The sequence below is a fragment of the Egretta garzetta genome, unplaced genomic scaffold (genome assembly GCF_000687185.1).
Source record: "Egretta garzetta isolate BGI_Z169 unplaced genomic scaffold, ASM68718v1 scaffold12, whole genome shotgun sequence".
In the NCBI taxonomy this organism is placed as follows: Eukaryota; Metazoa; Chordata; class Aves; order Pelecaniformes; family Ardeidae; genus Egretta; species Egretta garzetta.
Genome location: NW_009258795.1, coordinates 785,712 through 811,063, shown reverse-complemented (window position 1 = coordinate 811,063; position 25,352 = coordinate 785,712). Strand labels below are relative to the sequence as shown.

The 25,352-nt window shown below is 38.1% G+C and overlaps 1 protein-coding gene across 1 annotated transcript in view; it reads left to right on the top strand.

The window, feature by feature from the left end:
* KIAA0825 (KIAA0825 ortholog) overlaps positions 1–23,935 on the top strand; it is a 212,478-nt gene extending 188,543 nt beyond the window's left edge. Inside the window, exon 19 of the mRNA XM_009649603.2 lies at positions 23,821–23,935. Coding sequence (XP_009647898.2) covers positions 23,821–23,935 — 115 coding nt within the window. The remainder of the gene's footprint in view (positions 1–23,820) is intronic.
* The last annotated feature ends 1,417 nt before the right edge of the window (positions 23,936–25,352 follow it).

The window sequence follows — 25,352 nt, the reverse complement described above, 5'->3', positions numbered from 1 at the left end:
TTCCCTACATGTTTTTACTGGCCAGGATGCATAGGGGAGTAGTGTGCTCAGTCATAATCATGCTCCACAAAGGCTGGAAATGTTCCCTTTGAGCTTCCAATCATTAGGCCAGCCGAAGTGAAGACAAGCCCATTGACAAGCAAGAATGGCAATAATTTATTTTCTATTGATGGGTTGTGACAAATCATGTTTGGAGCAGTGGCTGCATACTGTGGGGCTACATGAAGAAAGACGGTGATGGCCCTAGATGAGGCTCTTCACAGCTCATTTAGTCCAAATGTAGCCACCTGGGTGGTGAATCGGTTGAACATACCAGCCCAGGCATTCCCGCACAAAATTAGATCACTTACAGGCAAGGCGTATAGGGGTTCCTACAAGGCATTAATCAAGGGGCGGGGGGGTGAGCTGTCAAAATGTGGATTTCAAAATTAAGGAACACGAGAAGGATTAAAATGCAGCCACATCAGAAATCCAGGCATATAATTTCCATCTCAGAACTCCAGTTACAGAAAAGAGTTTGGAAGAAGAAATAGGTGAAATATTAAGGGTGCTTTCTGTAGGGTTAGACTTTTACAGATGTTAATTAGTAAAAGCAGCATGAGGATTTATTTAAGCTTGGGCACAACCCCTTCAACTTTCAGCTGACAGGTCAAATTAATTTATGTGCTTCCTACCAGTGCATAACACAATTCATATCTTATTTAAATTTGCTTTTGCCAAGGCCCACTGATGTGCTTAGCATCTGACATCTCATGCCATTTCAGAATACAGACATGTATTTTATTTTGCAGGATATGAAAAGCCTGCCCCCTTTATTTTATCAACTGTATTTATATTTTATTTCCGTAGGAAAAAAATTAAAATAATATTGAGATCTGACTCTAAGGTTTTTGCATACACTTTAGTCTACTTTTTTTTTAATATGATTTTTGTTTCCTATGAAATTCTGCTGTCTGTATTTGAAGTCAGATATCCTCGTAAGCAGCGATCCTCGAATCCTCTGAATGGAGGCATCCTGACCTGACCAGCTAAGCATTGCTTCAGATGTTGTGGGGTTTTGCGCTTTCTTCTCACATTGTCCGTTGCCCTGGAGGGAGAGACAAGGGAAGAAACAACCAGAGGGGCAGAGTTCCTTTTGTCTTCAGAAAAACTGTAAAGTAGACATCTCTCCTGTCTGGCATGCACTGGAACAAATTCTCCGGTGGTAGCCCCCTTCTTTGCCTCCTGTGTCGCCCTCCATTATTAACTTGGAAGAGTGGAGAATCTGGGCTTTCTACCTGAGGAGAAAATCACTGATATCTCTGAAACGTTTCAGAAATCAGTAAATGAGCCGGAGTTGTCTCAGTGTTATCGCAAATACCGTACTCCTCTGCGTCACCCGCTTTCTGGTGGCCACCAAAGCGGGTATCCCCAGCTCCCGCACCCGTAAGCAGCGGTCAGACAGGAACCGTTGGCCACAGGCATCTTCTTCTTCCAGAGGCTGGGGCTGAGCAGCCCACAGGGGATAACAGCCTGCTTCTCTGGCAGTTGCCTCTTACTGCTCACACGGATATCTCTGTGATGGCTCTCAAAAATTGATTTTTAAGCCCTGATAAACATACAAAAAATAATTTATGTTTATACAAGTAAGGATCGCATGTGACAGGATATGTCAATGACAGAATGAAGGTTTTCCTGTGTCACGCTTCTGAAAAATTGTTCTATTTAATCTATTAAAACAATACTTTTTTTATTTATTCAGAACGAGTCTAAGGCTCTCATATCTGGTCATACGGTTTAAGGTCTAATGAGCAAATACACATCTGGGAATCTAAATGTCTATGAATTGTGTTTTCTTCTCTTCTAATCATCTTAATCTGTAACTTACTTAAGAAAATGCCAAACAAAAGGGGCGGAACTGGAGGTATTACGTCTTTTAGGTAATCTTGAATTTCCTGTTTGTACATTACATCAGGAGATTTGTGTAAAGAAAAGTCAAGTGTGATGATGGTTTATTATCATAACATGTGCAATACAGAGGCAAATATGTAACACTTAATGTTGCCAGATAATCTGTGAGAAGAGTTAATTATGTCAGTGTATTTTATATACTGTCAAGCTTCCATTAAAGGGACATCTCCATCTCCTCTCCTCCTTTAAGGTAATTGTATCACACTGTGATCCTTAGAAGTACACTGAAAATACAGTGCTTTAAAGGTAAAAAAACAACATTATCTTTCAAAATACAGACATATTATGACATAAAATACACGTGGTTTGTTTAAACTAGTTAATAATTTTTGTGGATTTCCTCTCTGTTTTCATTTCAGATTTTTAGTGCAGCTAATCTAAAAATAGTCTGAAAACACCGTACCCTGCATGCAACTTCAGCTCTATACTTCCTGCATGTTGCATTTATATTGGAAATAGAGTAATGAATTTTTCTAAATAATTCATTATACCAGGCACTTGAAAATTTTATTTTTATTTGGTATTATTTTGTCCTCTAAGGTAACATGACAGGGTAACTGTCTTGCATAAAAACCAAGATCATCACTCTTTTTCACTGCCTATCAACCAGTTTGTGCTTAACCAAGCATTTATTTATTAGTTCTTAATGGTAAGGTCCACGAGGTTACTACACCTGAGAGAAAAATCTGTAAGACAGGCTTTCTAATTAATCACTGGGAGGGTTCAAGAAGGTCTTGTTATTTCTGTGTACAGTAGAATTTATGTACTCTATTACAAGCGTTGATTGCTAAAACTGCAGCTCGTTTTTGTTTCTTCAGATCTGTAGTTCTTTTTGTGCCAAACTGTACCATTCTTACCATTCTGTTTGCAAACACACACCTAAGCAGGTGTGTATAGGGGGAGCCAGGCCTCACTTGTTGCCTGTTTGCCCCCTGACCATCTGGAAAAAAGACTGGTGAGAAAGAATGGGAAAAGGAAAAAGGAGGATATCAAGGGCAGCAATTTCAAACGTGGATGGATGGATGGGGGGGGTGACAAAGTAAATATCCCCTATGAGAGCAACAATCACATAGTCTGCAAACAATGTAGAGTGAAAATCCTGCAAAATAATTCAAGCTACAATTTACTTTGTATGCTACCTTATTTTTGTCTCAATTGTGAGAATCTGGTAAACATGACCATTTAATGAGATCTGCTAGGTGGTGTCCTTCCTTTCACTTGGGTGGGGTAGAGCTCTTGCTGCTGTAATACAGGTGTTAAGAGCCAGGAAAGCTGGAGAACACTTTTGACTTCTCACAATATCCATGTGCTGAGATTCCTTATTAAAAATCCTTCTTTTGAAATTGAGTTCTGGATATGAATCTCTGCCACACCAGCTTCCCCCCAGCTGAAGTGCAGTCCAGCTTTTGAGAAGCTCGCCTGGCACCATGACCAGGAGGGATGGGGAAGCCAGAGGAAACACCTCTTTAGTCACCACTGTCGTAACAGAGTAAAACTGCCCAGACGGATCCTTATGAATCCAATGTCTCATTATTTCTAAGGAAATAATTTGCAGCCAATATTATAAGTAGACCACATGGAAAAAACTGGAGCTGAAAGATTATTTCCTTCCTTTACTTCTTCAGTGAAAACCAGAGTGCACATTTTAGAAGACTGTTAATTCTGGGCCACTCTAATCTTTGTGTGCCTTGTTTTTGCAGACTGTTAAATAGGGATACATTTCTCTATGTGACTGTTTTGAGAAGGATATATAGAAAATTTAGCTGTCTCAGGTTTTTGTGCCACTGGAAATCTCATACTGAAAGCTGAAGAGCTACATTGCCAACGTTCTTATCAGGAAGGAGTTTTAAGTCCCTTGACTGGATCCCCTTCTTCTGATGTCTTTAGAGATACATGTTTTTTCTTCCCATTTTCCTAGATCAGCGTAGCTTTGCCCTTACCTATGTACAAACCTTCTTCCTTTTTCATGTTAGCTTGACATGCTGCTTTTGCCAGCTTATCCACATGCCTTCCTCCTGTGCCTCTGGAGCTCTATGGATTTCAACCTCTTTTGAATAGGTTCCTCTTTTAGCAAAAGGATGTCCTCACCTCTTTTGCAGGCGATGTTTCCACAGGGAGAGGTAGCAAGGAAGCTTCTCCTGGTTTACACTTTACTCCCTGAGGTTTCCCTTGTTTCATCTGATCTCAGGAGGGAGCCTTCATACTCCTGAGTATCACCAAATGCCAGTGAGGGCTTCTACACTGGATTTCTGCATCCTTAAACAAAGCTACAGCTTGAATTGCTGATGTTCATCTTGAATATATAGTGAAAAAGCCAAATTTTGCCATGTCTCTCTTTTTTTACTCATAGAAAATTCCTCCACAGCTGCATATTGTCCAGCTCACTAGAACTGGATCTACAATTAAAAAAAAAAAGTAGTTAAGAAATCCTTATGTGCAGTTCAAAAAAGGTTGTAAATAGGTAGGGATAGTTACACATATTTATATTGGATTTGAGGGTGGCCAAACACTGGAGCAGGTTGCCCAAAGACACTGCAGGCTCTCCGTCCTTGGAGGGGCTCAAGACTCCACCGGCCATGGACCTGAGCAACCTGATCTAGTTACACCTGTGTTGAGCGGGGGGGTTGGATGAGATGACCTCTAGAGGTCCCTTCCAGCTTTGATGGTGAATAGCAATGAGCGTGTTCAGACTCTGATGGAGAATGTTGTTTATGGTATTGAGCTGTTCTTAACCTATGGAACCTGGCTGAAGGCCAGGGTCTTGTGAAAGTCCACTGGCCCAGTCTGTTGAGGAATAAGACAAATCCTTATGTTGAATAAGACAATAAAGAGCTTTAGCAAACAATTAATCTCACACCAGTGTGCCATCTGTAGGAAGAATAAAAGGATCAATGGTATCAGTAAGATTGAGAAAGAGCCATCCTGTTGATAAAACTGAGAAATGGCAAAGCTGTTTGAGATCAGAAGAGGGAGCCCAATGTAAAACCTCGAAGACTGAAGGCTGTTTGTGACATGAAAGAAGGGTACTTTGGGGCAGTGCCTACATGAGTATTGATGGACCATCCCAATGCACTGGACAAAAGCCCAGTTCCCCAGTGCCTTGGCTGGCAAACAGGCACCCATGTCTGAAACTGGTAAAATGTAGTGGCTAAGAGTGCTTATGAGTGGATGCTTGTGCCTCAGACTGGTTTTGACTAGTAAGAACACAGGTCCTCTTCCCCTTCTAATAGCATCAATCAAATCAGATATAGGGTAATATTAAGCCTAAAAGCCACTTGCGTCAGTTGTTAAATTGGACAGTTACTGTTTGCAGAAAAAAATTTATTGTGTATTATTATAATATTTGGCACATGAAATTTCATGAAGGCTGATTATTTTATGGACAAGTTTGGGCTAAAGATGGATATAATGCAGTAATCATCAATGTTAACTAAAAGGCAACTGCTGTGCCCCCATCATTAAGCTGTAATTCTTACAAAAACTTCAACTAATTGGATTTTTCACCAGAACTTTTTTGTTTGATTTAAAGTACCATGTAGATCCGTTATAGAAACTTCATTTAAATATGGATTTAATTAGAAATGTTTTATAATTTTAATGAGTCTTAAAAGTCTTTTGATGAGCAGTCAGTGTAATTATGGTATTTAAAATGATTGGATAAATGCATACTTTATAATTTACCTTCCTCGCAACTGTGTTTTCATGCCGGTTATTTTTAACATGAAGAATTGTTTCATTTTGTGTCAGTTTATCCTCCTCTTCTTTCCACAAAATGTTTTATCTCTGAAATAAAATTAAATATGCATGATACTAGTAGTATTGGATAATACTTTAATAGCACAGTTAAAAAATCAATCTAAGAGAGGAAAATTATTTTGGTTTTGTTAGAGAAGTGACTAAATTGATAATTTGTTATCCAGAAGTAAATTACAGACTAGCTCTATCCTATATGCATTGTCTCTTTTGTGTTTGAGGAAATTACCTGCAAATTTGCTGCAGAAGACATGTTGCACTGGGTATTGTGCTATCAGCAATCTGCTTCGCTACCACAACGTAAAGAAAGAGAGAGGCTCAGCAAATTTAGGAAAATAAGGAGGCTATAGAACTAGCAGTTAAAAGGGGAAAAAATGGGCTTTTTAATGCATCGTGTACTTTATCGCACAACCTGCATGAAGACCACTGTCACATGCTGAGCCTTACAATTCATTGTTCAGAAACAGTATGCATTAGCTCCTGCATATCTAATAAATTGTGGTGACGTTGCTTTTGTGTGTGCGTTTGGATATATCTTTATTAACAGAAACTGAGGTCGTAGTAAGTAGAGTCTTTAATACAGAATAGATAAGCTAGTATTAGCGCAACCAGCCTCAAAGAAAGCGTCGAGCAAGAATTTTACGTATTGTTTGTCAGGACTGGAATACCTCTCTGCGAATCAGTCAAATCTTTTCTGCTGGAGTGCTAGAGAAGGGTCGCATTTCCCCACGCTCCCCTCATCTTTATATTTACTTACCGAATGCATACTTCAGGGAAAAAATACTTTAATGTAACATGCATCAGCAATTCACCTTCCCTGATTTGACCTCCTCTGGCTTGTAGATCGCTGGTCATGAGGTAGCCATGCCTGATCAGCTTTGGTGTCTTACCCAGGAAAGACTATGAAAGAATGGTAAACCTGTAATGATAGTTGCTTGAAATATTTGCCCGCACCGAGCAAATTGAGGTGATAGTCCCCAGCTTTGTAGGGATCTGCGTGTGGGTTTCCATCTCACAGCGCTAGCCAGCAGTTAATGCAAACTCTGTTTTGTGTCAGCAATGCTAGGCTCGGAAATCTTCCTCCTCCTTTTGAAAAAGAACATGAAAATGCATCCTGTTCTATTAACTGGCGGTTGTTCGTTCGGTATCCATCTTTTAAGGGGAAACTTCACTTGCGCTCATACTTTGCGAGTGGGTATTTATATAATATCACACATGTACTGTCATCTTCGTATCTCATACGTCTACTGTCACATGGGAAGGCTTAAGATCTTTTAATTTTTGTCATAGCATAAGTCTATTGGACTTTTCTTATAAGTATTTAAACTTTTTATTTCGAACATAATTTATTACGTAGTCGAGTAGTCTCGTTCTCAGATTTCTACACCCCTTTCCAGCAGGTACGAATTCCATTTTGCTGTGCGCTGCTGTGCAATTTAGTACTAACAAATACAGTTCTGGATGTCTTACTACAACTTTTTCTTTTGTGTTTTTTTTTATGTTGAAGCATACTTGCAATCTTTAATATAATTTTTACATGACCCCATTTAACTGTGGCTCCTTGGACCTAAATTAATATGCTTAAATAATATTCTTTTTGTGAAAAAATGTTATGAGTTTAAATCAAATTGTAGTCTATGATCTGTTATTTCTACAGTTGGCATGTGTGTCTAGTGAACGCTGATCTTTACATGCTTAACAATTTTATGATCCGCAGTAACATTTTTGGATATTGAGAATACTAATCCAGAACCATCATATAATTTTTTTCTGGCTTACACAAATAAATCAATGCTGATTTATACCACTGATATAAAGCTTCTGTGAACATCTTTAAGATTGTAATATCAGAATCTGATAACTTCTTCCTTTATTTCCTTTCATATGTTTTAACAAAGTGGTTTCTCTGAAAACAAGCTTTTAAACAGTATTAACAGTATTAACAGTAAACTTTTCTGGGTGCTCCTTCACTCTTTTTCTGGTTTTGTTTCATTCCACTTCCTATGTATCTAGGTCTTGTGCTTTTTATCTTCATGCCTTCTTTTTTTGTGGTTTCAGCTAGTTCCATGAGGTTGTAAAATGCTTTCAGTCTTAGAAATATTTTCATCCTTGAAATAATTGTATAATTTACTTTTTCCATTTACTTATCTTTCCATTATTTAATGTATTCCTCCAAGATAAATACTCTTTGAAATTTCTGTTTTAAGACTTACCTGATTGTGATTTTTTTTGTTTATTAACCTTTTACTTTATCTTCAGATATTACGCTGACCTTTAAGCCAGTGTCCAACTTTAAAAATATTTAAATTACTTACTTAAGCACTTACTTATCAGGCGTAATAACCCAGCCTTGGGAGGTCTGTCTGTTGAATGGATTCCACAAGGAAATCCCCTTACCTTTCACCGCTGGTGCTATATCGTGCAGGGAGTAGTTGCACCTTTTTCCTAGTTTATAAATTTTTCAGGACAGCTCTGCTTGCAAATCTAGCAGCTGAAGAGAAGGAAAGGGAACTGCTTAAGTGTGTCTATTTCCGTGTTTCTGCCTCTTTCCTTCTTCTCATTTTGCAATGTTACTGATGCTGTCACTTCCATTTCGGTTTCTCGCAGCTGCCAGTCCAAGTCACAGAATTTACAGCAATAGTCATGGATTTGAGGTGGAGAGGAGCATATTTGTGGTTGGCACGAACATGGGAAAAACTTACACCATGCAATATACTTAAACCTTACCTTTTCTCTTTTGGCATGCTGTCAATTTTATGTAACTATTAAAAGACATTTTAAGGACTCTGTCATATTGTTTCTACAGGCACTTGCCCAGTTTTAATCTCTTCCATGATACCCACGTCCCCTGGTCTTCAGATAAATCTTCTATGTGCATTTCAGGGTGTGCAGCTTTACAGTGAAATGAGATTTCAAGGCAGAGAATGAAATTCTACACAAATACCTTTTTTTCTTATTATTAATCTTTTGTAAGAGAGAGGTCAGAGTCTTTTTGACTCTGCATCCAAGAAGCAGAATAGGGACGTTAAAAGGTGGGTGGTGAGTGACTATGTAAGGTAGAAGTATAAGTAGGTGTGGCATTTATTCAACTACAATTTGTATGAGCGTAGGATAAAAATGAGCCTGGCCTGTAGTCATTTTGTGCTTGACCTCTCGAAGGTTCTTATGCTCATAAAAACCTTAATGTAGCCATTACAAGCACTTCATCTCTTCCTCCAAAGTGACCCAGTCACTAAAAATCTTCTAAGTAGACAGAAAAAGCATACTGTTACGTGGTGCCCACTTCGGTCTTCATGGCTTCAGCCATATCTGTGACTGCTTCAGATACTTCAGAAGTAGAGAAACTGCTGCTTAGGATGAAATAGACATTGCAAGTGCCAACTGCAGCAGATGCTGCAGGTTTTATGATCCTAAGGCTCTTTGTACTTTCCTAAATCTATCATTCTTATTAAAAATACTGAATAATTAAAGCCATTTCAATACATTTATAACAATTTATTCTTCTAATATTTTATCCTAGAATAAAGTTCACATGATGCTCCACAAATACGTAGTAAGAATGCTGTTTGCCTTGGGCAGAAATAGAGAGAGAGAATTAGAATTTCAAAAAAAGAGGGAAACATTGCACTAACTTTGGCTTCATGGTCTCATTTATTGTAATATCCATCATTTCTTTATTTCTTTGGCAGCTCCTTATGCAGGAATTATTCTTTTTCTGAAAGCACTGAACTTTGTGCTGATTTATGATTTTTAAAAATAAAAAGTGCATTACCAGGAGTTCAAACATGGCAATGAATTATTGCAGTTTTTAACTCTTTGCTACCTTGGATCTATCCTAATCAGGGTTGATCAAATGCTGTTGTTTAGCATCACGTTCTCTGAAACGTGTAAGCAGCTGCAGGGAATTTAATAGGCTACAGATTCCTGTTGCAAATGCTGAAAACAGCATCAATTGATAGGCATTTTGCCATTTACTGTAGGTTCCACCTGTATCTGCTTTTTTGGGCATCTTCCAAATCTTCATATGCGATATCTGGATGATACATAGATTTTATCAGCTGGATTTCAGTATACTTGGTGGATAAAGGAGAAGAAATTATATTCCTGTCATGAGAAGATTTCTGAGGTTTAGAAAATGTTCCCATCCCTCATCAAGATGAAATCCAAACCTTTTAAAGTTCATCCCGCAGAGACACAAAGCCGGGAGCCTGGCAGGTGGGGATTTCACCGGTACATGGGAGACCCTTCCTCTGTCACTCTCTCATGTCTCCTGTGAGTCATTATGTTAAGGAATTAATAAAATCCTCGCTGAATCGCTGTATTGCAGCCCGATAGAGCGCTGCATGTCTTCCCTCATTCTCCCCACATCCCTGATCAAGACAGCAGAGCAGGGACGTGAGCCTTGGTCCTGGCTAGCGAAGGCCAGCCTGTTAAACCGTCTGAAGGTATTTTCTTTATTTCTAGCTTTGAAATGTGTTTCCCTTTTGAAAACGATGTAAAAGCGGGTATACATCCATGGAAAAGTGTTCACCAAATTGGTGTTTTCTGCGTCAGTAGAAGTTGTGAACATATGTCTTCATGAGTTTCCTGGTTGCAGATACATGCACGTAGTCCCAAGTGAGTTCCCAGTTCCAACAATCAGTGGGAATAAATATCATTTAGATGATAGCAGCAACAAACCTGTGCAGTTCAATTGCATCTACATGTCTCAACCAAGTATTTGCGTGGTGTTACTGTTTTCTTGCATGTCTTTTTTCTTCATCCACCGCCTCCCTGCTTTGTGACTTCCGCTCCTGACATCATACATATCTTACACAACAAGCTGTAAAACTGCCTTTTTGCTTTATCTGTTGAATAATGCCATCCTTAGCTTATATCCCCTACAAAACAATGCCAGCAGAAAGTTTGTCAAGTAATTTGCCCAATGTTAATTCACTAACCTGTTAGGCCATTAATTAAATCTTCACTGGAGCACACACTAAATTGATGTTAGATACATTGTGCTCAGATGATTTAAGTTTATCATACTATATTCATGTTTGTTTTTTTTTCTTTTTGCACCACAAGGTTTTGACTATTACAATACTAACAGATTAATGAAAAATAATGTAACACGCCAATTCCTCTAGTATTTATATTAAGTAGAGGAAAATTCCTCAATCACTGCTTGCATTAGGAAAGCAAATATTACAGTTTAAATTATTCTACTGGAGGACTTTGAAAACTAGAGCCTCACAATCTTTAAAACAATATTTGCACAGTAGTATTTAGCTTTCCAAAGAATGGATGACTGGAAAAAAACTACAGTAAATATGAAGTATATTAAGACATTTCATCATGTAGCATTTCTGTTTAACCAACACCCTACGTAGCAACTACTCTAAATATGTATCTTGAAATATAGTAAACACTATTTACAGTTAAAAGATTTCCACGTGTATGCATGTTGAGTAAATTAATTAATCAACATGATTTTAAAGTGTATTTAATACCCAGCCTTATGAAGTTAACCTTTTGTAGATGCTTTCCTTAAGATCAGTTTTACATAGCAGAGCTTAGCACACTGTTCTGTAGAGTCACCGGTCTTTTAATGGGTCAAAACCAGCTGAAATTTGCCTTTGTTTATTAATCTTTTTCCAGTTAACACCAGTTTAAGAAGTGGGCCTGAGCTAAACAGAGAAAGCAAAGCTCATTGCCAATTTATTCAGGAGAGCTATTGGGGAGTTTCTTCCAGCTCGCTCCCTTACCTTGGTTGCAAGGTGTTGGTCTGCATGACTGATTTCCAATATTTTCAGTCCTCTTTTCACTTACCTTTCTCTTCTTAGCATTTGTAGCTTTCTCATTTCTGGATGTAAATATTAGTTACACTGATACAGGCAATATTTTCTTGCATGGAGTGAACTGGGGAAAATTACTAGTTTTGCAGTTCCAAACATAAACAAATACATCCTTTATTTATTTATTTTGCATGAACCTTTCCGAAACCGGTTGCAATACAGCAGTGAAAAACCTAAGTGACTAACAATGAAGCATGCTGTGAACAGAGATCCTGTTCATGCATCTTCATCCCCTCCTCTGTATTTGTTTATTCACCTGTTTGCTAGCCTGAAATTGATTTGTTAGGCTATGTAGATTTTTATCTACAGATTATTTTATTCTTCTTTGAGATGGTATCTCTGCATCAATTGGTTGTTGCATTTTCAGTCTGGCCCTGGTAATCCTCAGGGACAGCGAGGCAGGATTATACAACCGGTTACTAAGTTTTGAAAATAAAATAAGAAGCAGCTCCTAGGCTTCCGGGCTTGTTGAATTCAATTTTTTTGTATCTAACAATGGAAACCAGCCAATTTATCCTGGTCTTCCCATCTCATATTTTGTTTTATTTTTGGCATATCCTTTCCCGGTCTCAACCATTAAAGAATTCATCCCGGCTCCATATTAGCCATTACTGGTCATGCTGTTCAGTGCAGGGTTTACATACAGTTGCCTTTCAAAAATGTACTTCAGAGCTGAAAAAAATGAATGTAGATTTTATTACACTAGGCATCTATTTTCTATAGGAAGAGACATACAGGCACTACTCCCATGCGGTTCTTTATTGGAGGGACCACATTTACCCTGTGAGTGTCAGTCAGGGAAATGAAGTACTGATGTGCAGTACAGATGTCTGACTTTGGCTGGTTTACTTCAGCATTTCAGCTATTACTAAAGTTATAATCACTTTGATTCCTCTACATGGGGACAAGTTTGCATGGATAAAGTAATGTAAAGGCAATGTCGTTCCTTTTCTCAGGGTACAAGTGACTCCCATGAATTGGTTGTGTGCCCCTACAGGCTCATCAAAAGCCTTGGGAACTTGGAGGAGCTTTCGTTCATTCGTAGGAGCACTTGAGACATGGCAGAAGAACCATGACCACTGCTGTCTGACGATGGCATTTTCCCCTACCCAAGCTGTGAGCTGGGCAGGAGGCCAGGACATGCAGGCAACTCCACCTCCCACGTCACCAAGCCTGGGACACTTCCCTCATCTGCCACCCCTTCCCAGGGAGCCCTACTGAAAAGCATATAGTCATGCCAGGAAATACGCCTGCTGGGAATGAGATAGGTACATTCCGGTGGCAGCTGGATTATATTGAAACATATGTAGGTGTCCTTTTAATACCAAGAAAAGACAATTTTTTTTTTTCTTGTCTATGGTATTGGGATTATATTCCCTGTAATGTGGTTTTGCTTATGTACCATCTTGTGATATTCTGTGTTGGACTGCTGTCAGCTTTTTCCATAAGGCACTCTACGCTTTTAAGATAGCGTATAATTGTACTATCTTCAAAGATTATTCAAATTGCAAGCTGAAGGTTTAGAATGCGTAAAATTTCAAAATTAAGGTCATCTGAGCAATTTAAAGCCTGCCCTCATCAGTGCAAGTATGGCCTCCCTCACTTGAGCCAGTACCACACGAACGTAACCACGCTGTTTGCAGAACGGGGTTAGCAGCTCGCTCCGTGCTGTCGCTGGCATTTATCTACAACACTCTGTCACGCCACGTAGAAATATCCTATGATGCCATCTTTAGTTACACAAATGCGTAGTAGTCAGAGCTAGATGCAGCTGCAGCGTGCACGAGGAGGGACAACTGTGCCATATGGGACAGCGCTAATGACGGGCCTAATGTTTCCTTTGGTAAGGCTGCCTGCTAGGATTTCTATAGGTGTGAAGGAGACATGGTGTTTGTGTGCCATCTGGGGTAGCTCCACATGGTACGGTGAAATACGATGAAATGAGGAGAGGCTGAGCGAGCTGGGACTGCTTGGCCTGGGGAAGAGAAGGCTCAAAGGGACCTTATCCATGGGTATGGACACTTGATGGAGGGAGTAAGGATGATGGTCTCTTCTCAGTGGTGCCAAGGGGCAGGACCAGAGGCAATGGGTGCAACAGGGATGCAGGAAATTCTGTCTAAACATAAGAAAAAAAACCCTTTTTTTACTCCAAGGGTGGTCAAACTCTGGACCAGGTTGCCTGAAGAAGAAACAGGACCTCTGTCCTTGGAGGTACTCCAAAGGGACATGGCCCTGAGCAACCTGCTCCAGGTGGCCCTGCTGTAGGTGAGCATCAACCTTAGGTGCCTACAATACCCCAGGATGGGGCATGCCTGGCCCTCACAGGCGACTGGGGGATTCTGGCCACAGGCCAGGCAGGAGTGAGTTTTCTCTTTGGTATGAACATGAAAGGACATAAGACTTTTCAGCAGCCCATTATTTGCTCAAATCTGAAAAAAACCTTTTGGTACAAATAAAAGTCAGCTTCCTGGCTCCCCTAAATATTCTGCTTAGATTGCGCATTTTTTCTGCAAGTTATGAACTGTGTGGAATTCTTCTAAAAGAAACAAAATTAATTTTTTAAAAAATTCAATGCATTAAGAAAAGTAGGGGATTATATTACTCCCATAATAATCTGTGTTTTCAAAATATTCGTCTTTCTGTGCCATCATAGTAGCCCCTTCTTAACAAATGGAGGAAGTTTCTTGTTGACAAAATATGAATTTTTTATATTCCTAAGCCACAAAGCTGTCAAATTATCAAATATAATTTCTCAGCAGATATATCTTGTGTTTGTATTTACTGAACATACATATGCCACAGTAACCACATTTGAAAGCTTAATCCTTTAAAGTATTTACACTGGGTTTTCAACATTCATTATGGAAAGCCCGTGTAAATTGAAATAAAAAGGGGAGGGGTGAAGAGAGGGAACACGTAGTGCATGATCTGAAGAGCAGGTTATTTTTAGTCGATGCATTTTTGGTTCCTAAGCTCTACCACATAATCATATGCAGGTAAAACTTACACTTACTGAATGGAAATGTTGCCAGCAGCGTGACCATAAGATACTTCCTTCTGTGAATCTGGGCCTCTTGATTTTCTTGAAAAATTATATTCATGCTCAAAATAATTAAGTTCATTTCATATGATGATTACCAAATTATTTTAAATTATTGAAAATATTAAATCCTTTGAATATCCACCTCCAAGCACTTAGCTGAAACATAGTGTTATTGATCCCATTCTTCCATAAAATCTACCCTCTTGAATGCCTGCATTATTACTCTGTTACTTGCATGAGTATATGTGTATATACATGTATGTCTACACATACATAGGTGTGCTATATGCATATGTATTTGAAATATTATATGCATTTGTACAATCAAGCATACAGTGTTCTTAATTCAGGGAGTCAGATAAGCAACTTCATGCATACACTAGAGGTTTTGGGGAGGTCTGAAGAAGAAATAAAAGAATGGGGACAGGATGCAATCTGTAGGCAATAAGCACGTGTGATCTTAGCATGATTATTTCTGTGGATGTCATTATACAAAATTATCCTTTGTGAATAAAATTTGCTTGGGATTCTAAGCAGTTAGACGAAGAGAGAATGTGGGTTGGTCCAAATCTGAGTAAGGCACAAGTCCGGCAAGCTGAAGCTGTGTAAATTATTGCTACTAGGTTTGAAGTTTTTTTTTTTGTTTCGCTTACTTAAAAAGCAGCAGCAAAAAATCAAAATGCTTTGGATTAAAAAAAAAAAGTGGCATAAAAAAACCCCATGCTGTATTGAAATACTATTTGGAATAAAAACGTATATAATTTACTTATAAAATACTGAAACCAAATGCTTTAACATTGGATTTAAACTTATGAGGCTCACCTTAATTAAAATTACTTGACAACGAACAGGTCATTTAAAATCTGCCCTGTTATTCAAGATCTTTCAGCCAAAATTTTTCACCAATTAGGATAAAGACCCATATTTATTAAAATGCAAAGGAGACAGTAGCAGGAACCTTCCCTAAACCTGCCAACTCAGGGAATGTGCCAGCATTCACTTCATCTTGCAAAAGCATCAGAGTTCTGGGATCCTGATGATACATGGACATTTCTATAGGCCTTTTATTCTTTATGCATTCCAGCATGTAATTCACCCCAGAATCCACTTAGATGCAATAACGAGTCCCTACTTAAGAAGACACCTACTTCATGACCGACAGTGAAGTCGTCCGGGACACAAGAAACCTTATGGGAATTCAGATGCCTGAGTCCAAGAGGAATGTTAATGGATTAGATCCATGTGGGAGAAAACTGTTAGAAATTTGTGATTTGTGATGCAAACTCAAATCCCAAGTTGCTCTTGGGAGTAAATACCTAGGTGTCCGAAACCTCTAGTTTCATTTCATTCTAGTGTTCATCTACTGAGAGCACGTCGCTCTCAGAATCATATAATTAGTCTTCTGTTAATTGTTTAGTACATTCCCTTTTCTCTCTCAGTCTGTATTGTTACCATTAGTTAATTAGAAGTGTCATACATATACATATATGCATACACATATATACCTTTTCTCACTCAAGTTGGAAACATTCAGCAAACCTTTACTAAGGCCATCTTTCTCTTTTTTGACACCTAACTATGACATCAACATTATTGCGATGTACATGGTGTTGGACCTGGAGAGCAGTTTACGGGTTGTGTATAACACAAGAAATCTCAGAAAACTGAAAATAGAATTAAAGAGACATCCTGCTGCCGCAGAAACCTAACAAACTGGGCTATCTTCAGAACAAGAGATGGTGACAGCTTCAGCAAAGCTGGGTCAGTATGACCCTTATTCTCTCAAATGTCCATTATTTAAAGCTACACCGTTAAGAAAGGGTTGTAAGAATGCACTGAAAAATAAGAATTTTACTTCATGATTTTTTTAAAAGAACCAAAGGAACTGTTGAGGATATAGATCTTTCCAGTTTTTTACTGTGTTAGGATTATGAACGAAAAAGGTTACATTAAAAAAGACATAAGAGAAAGCTTCATCCTGCTGCAGTACAGTCCCACTGTACGCAGCTCATGGCTTGGTGTCTGTGAGGCTTGATTCACCGTTTTTCAAAGATGTGGGGTAGCAAACAGCAATAACAGGGAGGCTGCGTAAATACCTCCTCGCCTTTCTTACTGCAGCTGGAAAGCTTCTAAAGTTTTTCTGTGTGCCTTCTGCTGCCCTTGACAACATCCTTCATAGCTGTGTTCTTGCCCTGGAAAAAGGGTCTTTCATCATTTTATTTCAACACTTGTGAAGTTTCTATTTCGGTTCAAAACTTCTTAAATATCCTTCTAATGTCTTAACTTCATAGCTGGGACAGGTTAACCTGTGAGTCAGAGCTCTATTCTCTTCTCTTCTCATGACACACTTTCTAAAATGTTTCCCATGTACTCATTTCTTCAGTACATCGAAATACCATCACCTCTTTTGGTTTGCTCTTTGGAAGTAGGAGCATGACTCTGTTGATCCCTTATAGCTGTGTCTTCCTTTCATTTTTTTCCCCTCACTCCTACTGTTGTGGTATCTAGATAATTAAAAACATAAATAATAATTTTCATGCTGTCTTCCTCTATATTCTTTAGGAAATACATTACATTATTGTCTAGGAAAAATCTGGAAGGGCATTTTTCATGGTGTTTGTGTATATGTAAGAGAGAGGAATTCGGCAAAATTGTATTGAAATGTTCAGGTTTGATTTATTTCTGAGTATGATGGAGGACACTGAAAGCAATATAACCTTCCACTACAGGGAGATCTTGTTTATTTTGGATTAAGAAGACAAGAGAACTGTTTTGCATTAGGTAGGCATAAAGATGTTGTCCCAGTTGGTGTGAGTTCAGGGTGAATATCGCTACCAGAACCTTTACATGCATCACGTTGTTCCCCTGGGTCTTGTTCAATAGTACAGTAATTATCTGATGGCTGTCTGCCCCCCTCTTTTCTTTATGTCCTTCAGGGGTGTATGTGTTTAGTAGATGGATTAAAGAGAAATTAAAAAAAAATCTGAGATTACTACACAAGTGGCTGAAACAAAGCAGACTTTTTTTTTTTTTAAACAGTATTTAAGGAGTTAAAATGTCAGTCACGGTCTTAAATAAATTATTTTAACCAAATGGAATCTGATTAAACTACAAGAGACTTTCCTTTTAATTTAATACTACCATTAGAAAAACAAAACATTGCCCCACACAGAACCTGAAAGATTTTTCAGGACTTGAGATTATGCACAAACACGGGATTTAGCTGGCTGTCTAACATTGATGTAAAATGCATTTCATGGTCTATGATTTTTCATGTTACAAAAAGTGTATTTACAACTGATATATGAAGTGAAACTTGCAGAGATGTATATTCTTCTATTACTTAAAAATGGCAAACAAGATTTCTTGTCTCATGGTGAAGTATAACATGCTAGACATTGATAAAAAAACTGTTTCACTGCCTGCAAGAGCTTAATCCATAGCTATGTCTCTCATGAACTTCAGGAAGCAAAAAGGTGAGTCATTAAAATGCTCCATGAGCTGGTAGCAAGATATTATATTTTATTTAACTGCATGATTTCTCTACCCATTGCAGCTCAGTGTGGAGAATACTAATGACTTTATTGGCAGTATTCTAATACTTTTAAATGTGTAAGTTTATTTTGGCTTAAAATAAACATCTATATGTAAATTTAAATTTAAATGTACTGATTTGTGATATGAAAGCTCAAGAACTATGTAAAAATACCAAACTCCACATATTTTCCACTTCAGGTATAAATATGCCAGTATAATCCAGTACAAAGGGATGATGGTTGTTTCAACCAAAGGTGTTTGAATTCAGTAAAGGTCCTGCATGGGTATGAGGATAGGATGTGTGATGATGGCCTGTAACTAGCATGGAGGTTGCAAAAGGCACAAAACACCAAAACGCTTGCCTCCGCTCCTCGCCTGCTTTGTCACTTGCCTCTTTCTCTGTCAACAGCTGACAAAATTGGCCAGTCTCATCTTCCTCAGGCCACCAGTAATATTTATTATATCCATATTCTACAAGGAGCAAGGGTAAGGGCAAGTGTGAGGACCTCTCTTGGAGAAAATACAATTAATCGTTTCGTGTCTGCTCAGGGCTACAGGAAGTATTTGCACAAGGAAAACACTCTTTAAACAGAAAGGGACCCCAGGACCAACTGAACTGGGAGGGCTCCGCAGCTGCAAGCAGACGATGTAAGAGAACGTGCCACAGCTGGCAGCGCATGTTAGGGTTAAGTCCCTTGCAGAAAACCTGCACCTCTTAAACAATGGGATGAATTTCATCTCAATTTCACAGAATTGCATCAATTAGTTGTCTGTGCACAAACTCTTGCTTTCTTTTGCCTCCTTCAGTTTATAGTGTTATTTATAAATAAATGCATTCAGAGAGGTTTGAAAATTACAGCAGAACAGTTTATTGAAGAAACTGAAGGTGAATATGTGGAAAATATTTTCATGTAAATTACAGGAAACGGCTCTTAAATCACATCAAGATAAATGGGAATGGAATTTAAGTTTAAGCACCTTTTTTATGTTCTTTTCCCACTCTTGCCTTCTTACATAAGACTTGGCAGAAAAAGACCTTCTCTACTTGTGCTTACTGCTTTTATCAAAATTCCTCTTGAAAATAGTGTGTCTGTAAACCTTTCCAGTGGTAATTCACAACATTAAAAATAGATAAGCTTAAGAGCTTGCGGTGCTTGGAGTCTGAATATTTGCCCATGTTAGGGTGTTTGAATGGCGCTGTCTGTGTCTGATTTAGATTAGATGTGAATTATGTCATCTTCTTTGCTCAGTATCAAGTACATTGCTATTTTTTGATACAAGGCAACTATTAAGTATAGCTATTATTCAGTATGGAAATGCATATTTTCGGCTATCTAATGTACAGCCGTACAGTTAATGTTTCATCATTTGCCAACACTTCCCTACAAGAGGATCTGAGATATTAGATTAGATTAGATTAGATTAGATTGGATTAGATTAGATTAGATTAGATTACATTTCTGTAGGAAATAACAATGGTGTCATTGGTTTGGGTTTTTTTTTTCTTTGTTCCGTAGAGTTATGTGTGATGTAAAATTTTTCAAGACATTAAGAAATTCAGTAGATATGAAAATACCACATAAGCACTACTTGCAGTACATAAAATACCACTATAATTATATTAGGGCGACCCTTTCTGTAAACTCTTCACTTTTTAGACACTGTTTTATATAAGCTTTCGACAAGGGCATGGTTAGTCTCTCAAATAATAGAAATAAAGAGATTTTTCAAAGTTCAAAGTACATCTGAGTTGAAAAGTAGTCTTACATTTTATTTCAGTTTTGTTCATGTTTATTCTTCCTTGTGATTTTTTTACATAATTTTTTCCCTCTTAACTTTATGCACTTGTTATAACTAATGAACTGTAATAAACAAATAATCAACGAATCAAAGAGTATCTATCTATTAAAGTGAACTTCTTAACGAAACTTCTTAAAATGTGGCAATCTGCTACAGGTAAAATCTGTGTCACTTTTGGTAATTGCTGTATGCATGCTGCTGTACGTGGTTTATTTCTGATTTAACATACTACTGCTTTGGTATCAACTGCAGATACTTCCTTTTGACCTGCAACGAGAACCTAAATGTAATACATAGTCTCTATTATGTTTTTTTTAAAGTGCATTCCTAGGAATATATCTACAATTTACAAAATAAATGCAGTATTGAAACAGAAAATGAAAGCGGCAAACGTATCACCAGGTATTAAATCCAGCCCTGCTAAAATGTCCAGCATGTGTACCTGTTTATACAAATGGATTATCGATGCCTATGATAAGCAGGGGTAGCACACGGATACACTGCTAAGGAAACCTGAGCTGGAATCACTGGATCTTCCCGGGGCACTGAATACTTCTCCCCTTGAACTTTGTTAACTTGTGGGTGTGCAAGTCAAAACTACTTCCTCTCTTCCCTCTTATTTGTGAGGAGAAACAGAAGCCCTCCCACTGCTAGCTATCTTCTTTGACCTCATGATCTAAGGTCTAGGCTGGCCAGCAGAAGACTTTGGTGATTCCTGTACTTATCCATGCTGATGTGTTTTGCTGTATCTACCTGAAAAAATGTACTGCTAGCAGGTTTTTTTGTCCCTTGATTACCGACATGCAAACCAGAAAGGAATGGCATACAGAGACAAGTTTTTAGGCAATTCGCTTCAGGTGCACACAATATATCACCTATATTATTTGATATTTCAGCATATTTTGAAAACATACTTCAAATGTTTAATTCTCTAAGTACACAAGTAGTATTGGGCTGAAAACTCTCAACGCTATCCTAAGGATTACAAAGGCGATGGCATTTTATTCTAAACACATGCTTTCTTTTAAATATGAAATATATCCTGAAAGTTGGGCTTTCTGAACACTCAGACTCCTCTTATTATGGTTATATGAACTCTAAGCAAGATGCAAACGGCGATATGATGGATTGGTCCAAATAATTGCAGTACCCCTTTGAAATGCTGATTTTATTTAATGTCCCGAGATATATCCAGACTAAAATAAAATACACACCAGCTATGTATTTGGAAATTTTCTCTAAGAGCTACGGTACTAATAATTTGGAGAGAGGTGTGCGAGTTGGCTGTTCAGCTGATGAAGCTCGCATTTTGAAAGTAATTCATGATGGTAATTTCATTCACATTCACGTTACTTGAACTGGCTAGTTGGACTTGTACCAATTACTATTGCCAAAACAATTGTCACACATTTTAGATATGCTAGTAAAAACATGTTCCGTTTTGGACAAATTTTTGAATAGTAAATGTTGACTCTCTTTTCCACTTGTACACAAACACCTCATTTCTCGTCCCATGCAGAACAGCAAAGATACGTTGTGGCCTTCTTGCTTACTGTCCAGTAGTTCTTTAAAAAACAATATTGTCCCCAGACTTTACGCATAAGTGTGGAAAAATTTCTCCATTAGGTGAGGGACCAGGTGTTTGTCAAGCTCATTTCATAGATCTTTAATTCATGGATACTGTTAAGCGAATGCATAGAAGACATTCTTATCCTCATTGGACCTGCTTAAATGCTTTAAAAATAGACTACTTTTTGATAAAATGATAATGTAATGTATTAGTAATAACTTGTTATAAAGTGAACACTAAAGAATGTCCAAACTGGATGACATTGAAGATTTTTACCAACACTATCGTTTGAGATTCAATGAAATGTGCTGACAAGTATGAAGTCACTATCTTTAAAAGGAATCTGCTGATTTATTGTTAAGCTTCCATTAGCCAAGACCGCTAGATTTCTGTGTCACACCTCCAGCAATGACTGTTTTGAATGTATTCCATTTAGCATTCTCAGTTATCGTCCTTCTAAGCAAACAGCTCCTCTACTTAAAAATACGCAACAAATCAAATTAATTAAAATGAATCAATTCGGCTGGTAAAGTGGTATTTCAGAATGACTCCGAGGACCATAAATTCAAATTAAGGCTTGCGCGACTTCTTCGTAGCTTTGAAGAGGCTCTGTGGTGCATTAGCAAAAGGAGAAGGGGAAACCAGCCACCCCGTTTAACAGCATTCACCTGGGATGCTTGCAAAAGTAACTGTGCTGAGGACTCAACGTAGCCAGACGTTATAAACATATCATAAACCAGGGAATGGAGCAGACAGACATAACAGCAATTAATTGTACCTAATGTTAGTATTCAGATAAGGCTAAGTATGATAGTGGTCATGTATGAGTGGAGTAATAGGTAGTTAATTATTGCAAAGCTTTGATCATGGACATACAGCGTTTATCATTGTATTCATAGTATGTTTCGCTTGTTCTGATACTTCTTCACTCCAGGCAGTAATGTGGGTTGTCAGACTCAGTTTTTAAGGTAAAGATGGATATATGCTAATTTATACATGTCCATTGAATATATTTTCCTAACTGTAATTTAACGATCAGATTGTACTACAGAGCACTTGTTCTTTTCTGTTTTTTAGCAAGCTTTTAAATACAGTTACAAAAAGTGCACACCGTGCTCTATTGCCAATAACGATTGTCCTCTTTTTGCAAATATGATGAACGCAATGTACTCTTCCCACCATTCTGTACTGCATTTGATTTACTCACCAATCTAAACTTGCATATGGCTCCTGGTTTTTTGCAGTCTGAATGACGACCTAACAAGTGTAAGGACAGGATTAAAGTACTGCTCCTGACATCAGTTTCCTAAAAGCAGTCTTTGTTCTGCTGCTTCTCTACATGTCTCCTACTCTACAGGATCATCCTATGGCTCATTTATAACGTACTGGATTTAATACTTGAAAATACGGTTTCTGTGTTCAGTGTTCAAGCTTTACCTTTTGTCTTCAGCTGGTCTGAACTGGGAGCTTGAACTTTATTATCTACTTAGAACAGAAAGAGACTAATATTAAAGGGATATCAAACTCTTAAATATCCACAAAATTTGTAAAAGACAGTGAGCCGCGTTACTGAGCATTATGTAGGCATAATTAGAGTGATAACAAAGTTTAGCCGACTACGTATTAGCGCTATTTCTGCAATTATGTTCCTGATTTTCTGCAAGGGAATACTGAGTGACTCTTAAGTTTTTCTATTTAATTAACTACTAAAGAAAAGAAAAATCATCTTCATATTCTTTTACTTTTTCAGCTTTTCAGTTTTAATGGTATTAGGACTTTTATCCTAAACTAGGATATTCACATGGAGAAAGGGAAGAATCTGATATGTTCTTTATGTCTTGGTGTGATAGGTATACCTGACGGTTAAAGAAACAGAGCCATGAGGTATTTTGTGATATAGTATTGCCACTGCAAGAGAATGATGACCATTCACATCAAATATTTGGGTTGGACATCACATGGTGTTTGAGTTTTCACTGCAAACTTACAGAGTGCTGAAATCATCTGTTTAACTTCCAAAACGCTTGTTAGCTCTTCCACTTCTCCTCTGCTACTTTTACAAAGCTTCCACCTCTGCCATTGTGTGTGATATAAAACAGAAAGTTCTATCACAATAAATGTAAGTGAGATTTTGTGGTAGTTTTGACAATTTGTGTCAATTGCCTCACGGCCATGCTGATTGTGTGGGGCGAGATTTTTGGGGGTTGTCTTTTGTACAATGAGTTGATAGTAATGAGTTTTGTGTTGACTTACTTATTCTAAAGACTGGTTTAAAGCACATTTAAAAATTAGTAAAAAGTTGGTTTGTTTTTTGTTTTTTTTTTTTCCAGGTGGGAGATGAAAGAAGGTGCAGATCTTGAAGATGAGGAGAAAGTTATGGTGGAACACTTAAAAAATGTTTATTTGACACAGAGCACTCCTACCTCAGTGGATAAAGAAGAATAATTACCTTGACAGGTTTTGGGTAGCACCTTTTTCTGAATTCAACATGATTAACTTAATGACTTAGTTATAACTGACAGGACTAGAAAGCTCAGGAATATATATCTTGAGTAGGAGTTTTAAACTAAAGAATGTTCCCCTGTTATTGTCTAGTCACCCCATCCAGGCAGCAATTGTTCACACATGCATAAGGTGAGCAACAATATGTGAAAATGTCAATGTCACAAAACAAGGAGGGTGTATCTTGATACTGCGGAGGCATAAACCTGAATGACAAACCAAGAACTGTTCTGAAAGTATAAAACTCACTCTGAAGGTAATGCAACTTCGGACACGTGCTGAGCAAACACCCGTGCTATGCTTCCATCAGCCAGGGTCAGCCTGCCCCCAGCTAGTGTCGCTCAAGGACCTTTTCTCTCCCTTGGCGCGTGTGTTCTAGTTAGTCCTGCCATTAAATCACCCAAAATGTATGAAAAAGGATAGGTACAGGCCATAGGTCTGCAGTCCTTGTGAGTTGCTCCAGGATGAGTGTGCCTGGCTATTATTCCCAAGCAAAACTTCATCAGCTTTATTGCCCTCGCAAATCCTAACTTAACACCCAGTGTATGTTATGGCTTAAAAGACGCGTTGTAGGGAACCTTGTTAGCAGCTTCTAAAGTTTTTGAGAAGCATCTTTTTATTTAGAAGAACTATTCACAGTCAGTGCTTAAAGGACTATCTTAGCCGTGAACTGAGAAGAGAAAATGATAAAGAATGCAATTATTTATTTCTGATAAATACAGTAAAAATTCATTTTCAAAGTAAGCCCTGTCTGGTATTCAGATTTTACAAATATTAAATGTTTTTCTTTTCAGTAAAAGTTCTTCCTCAAAGATTAAAAATAGCTGAATTAGGTGGCTATTGTGACGATAATTTTTATACAGAAGGTGTGGTTAATATTTCCTTAGCTCTGCAGAAAAAATCCATCATTTTTCTATTTGTTTCTTGCATTGGAAGTCCAAGGGAACTATTTCCTCTGCCTGATGAAGGACCCTGGCAAGATCTTGCTAGGGCTGCAACCTGAGCTGCAGCTATTCCTGTTCCCACCACATCTTCTCCCAGATGCGATATGGACATAACTCAGACCACTTGAGTAGGAGGAAGGCACATTTTTTTCCTAAAGACTTCAGCAGCGTCATGGGTAACCATAACACTAACGCTGCTGTAGGGTGTAATCTGAAATGCATTTTTTTGTCCTCTTAATTGCTCTTTGTTTTATCGTGCGTGTAAAATACCAGACTACTTAAAATGAAAATGGGGACCACTGCATCTTACAAATCTCCAAAGGTCTTAGAATCACAGAGTCGTTTGGGTTGGCAAAGCCCTTTAAGCTCCCCCAGCCCAACCGTTCCCCTACCCCTGCCATCCCACCCCCAAACCC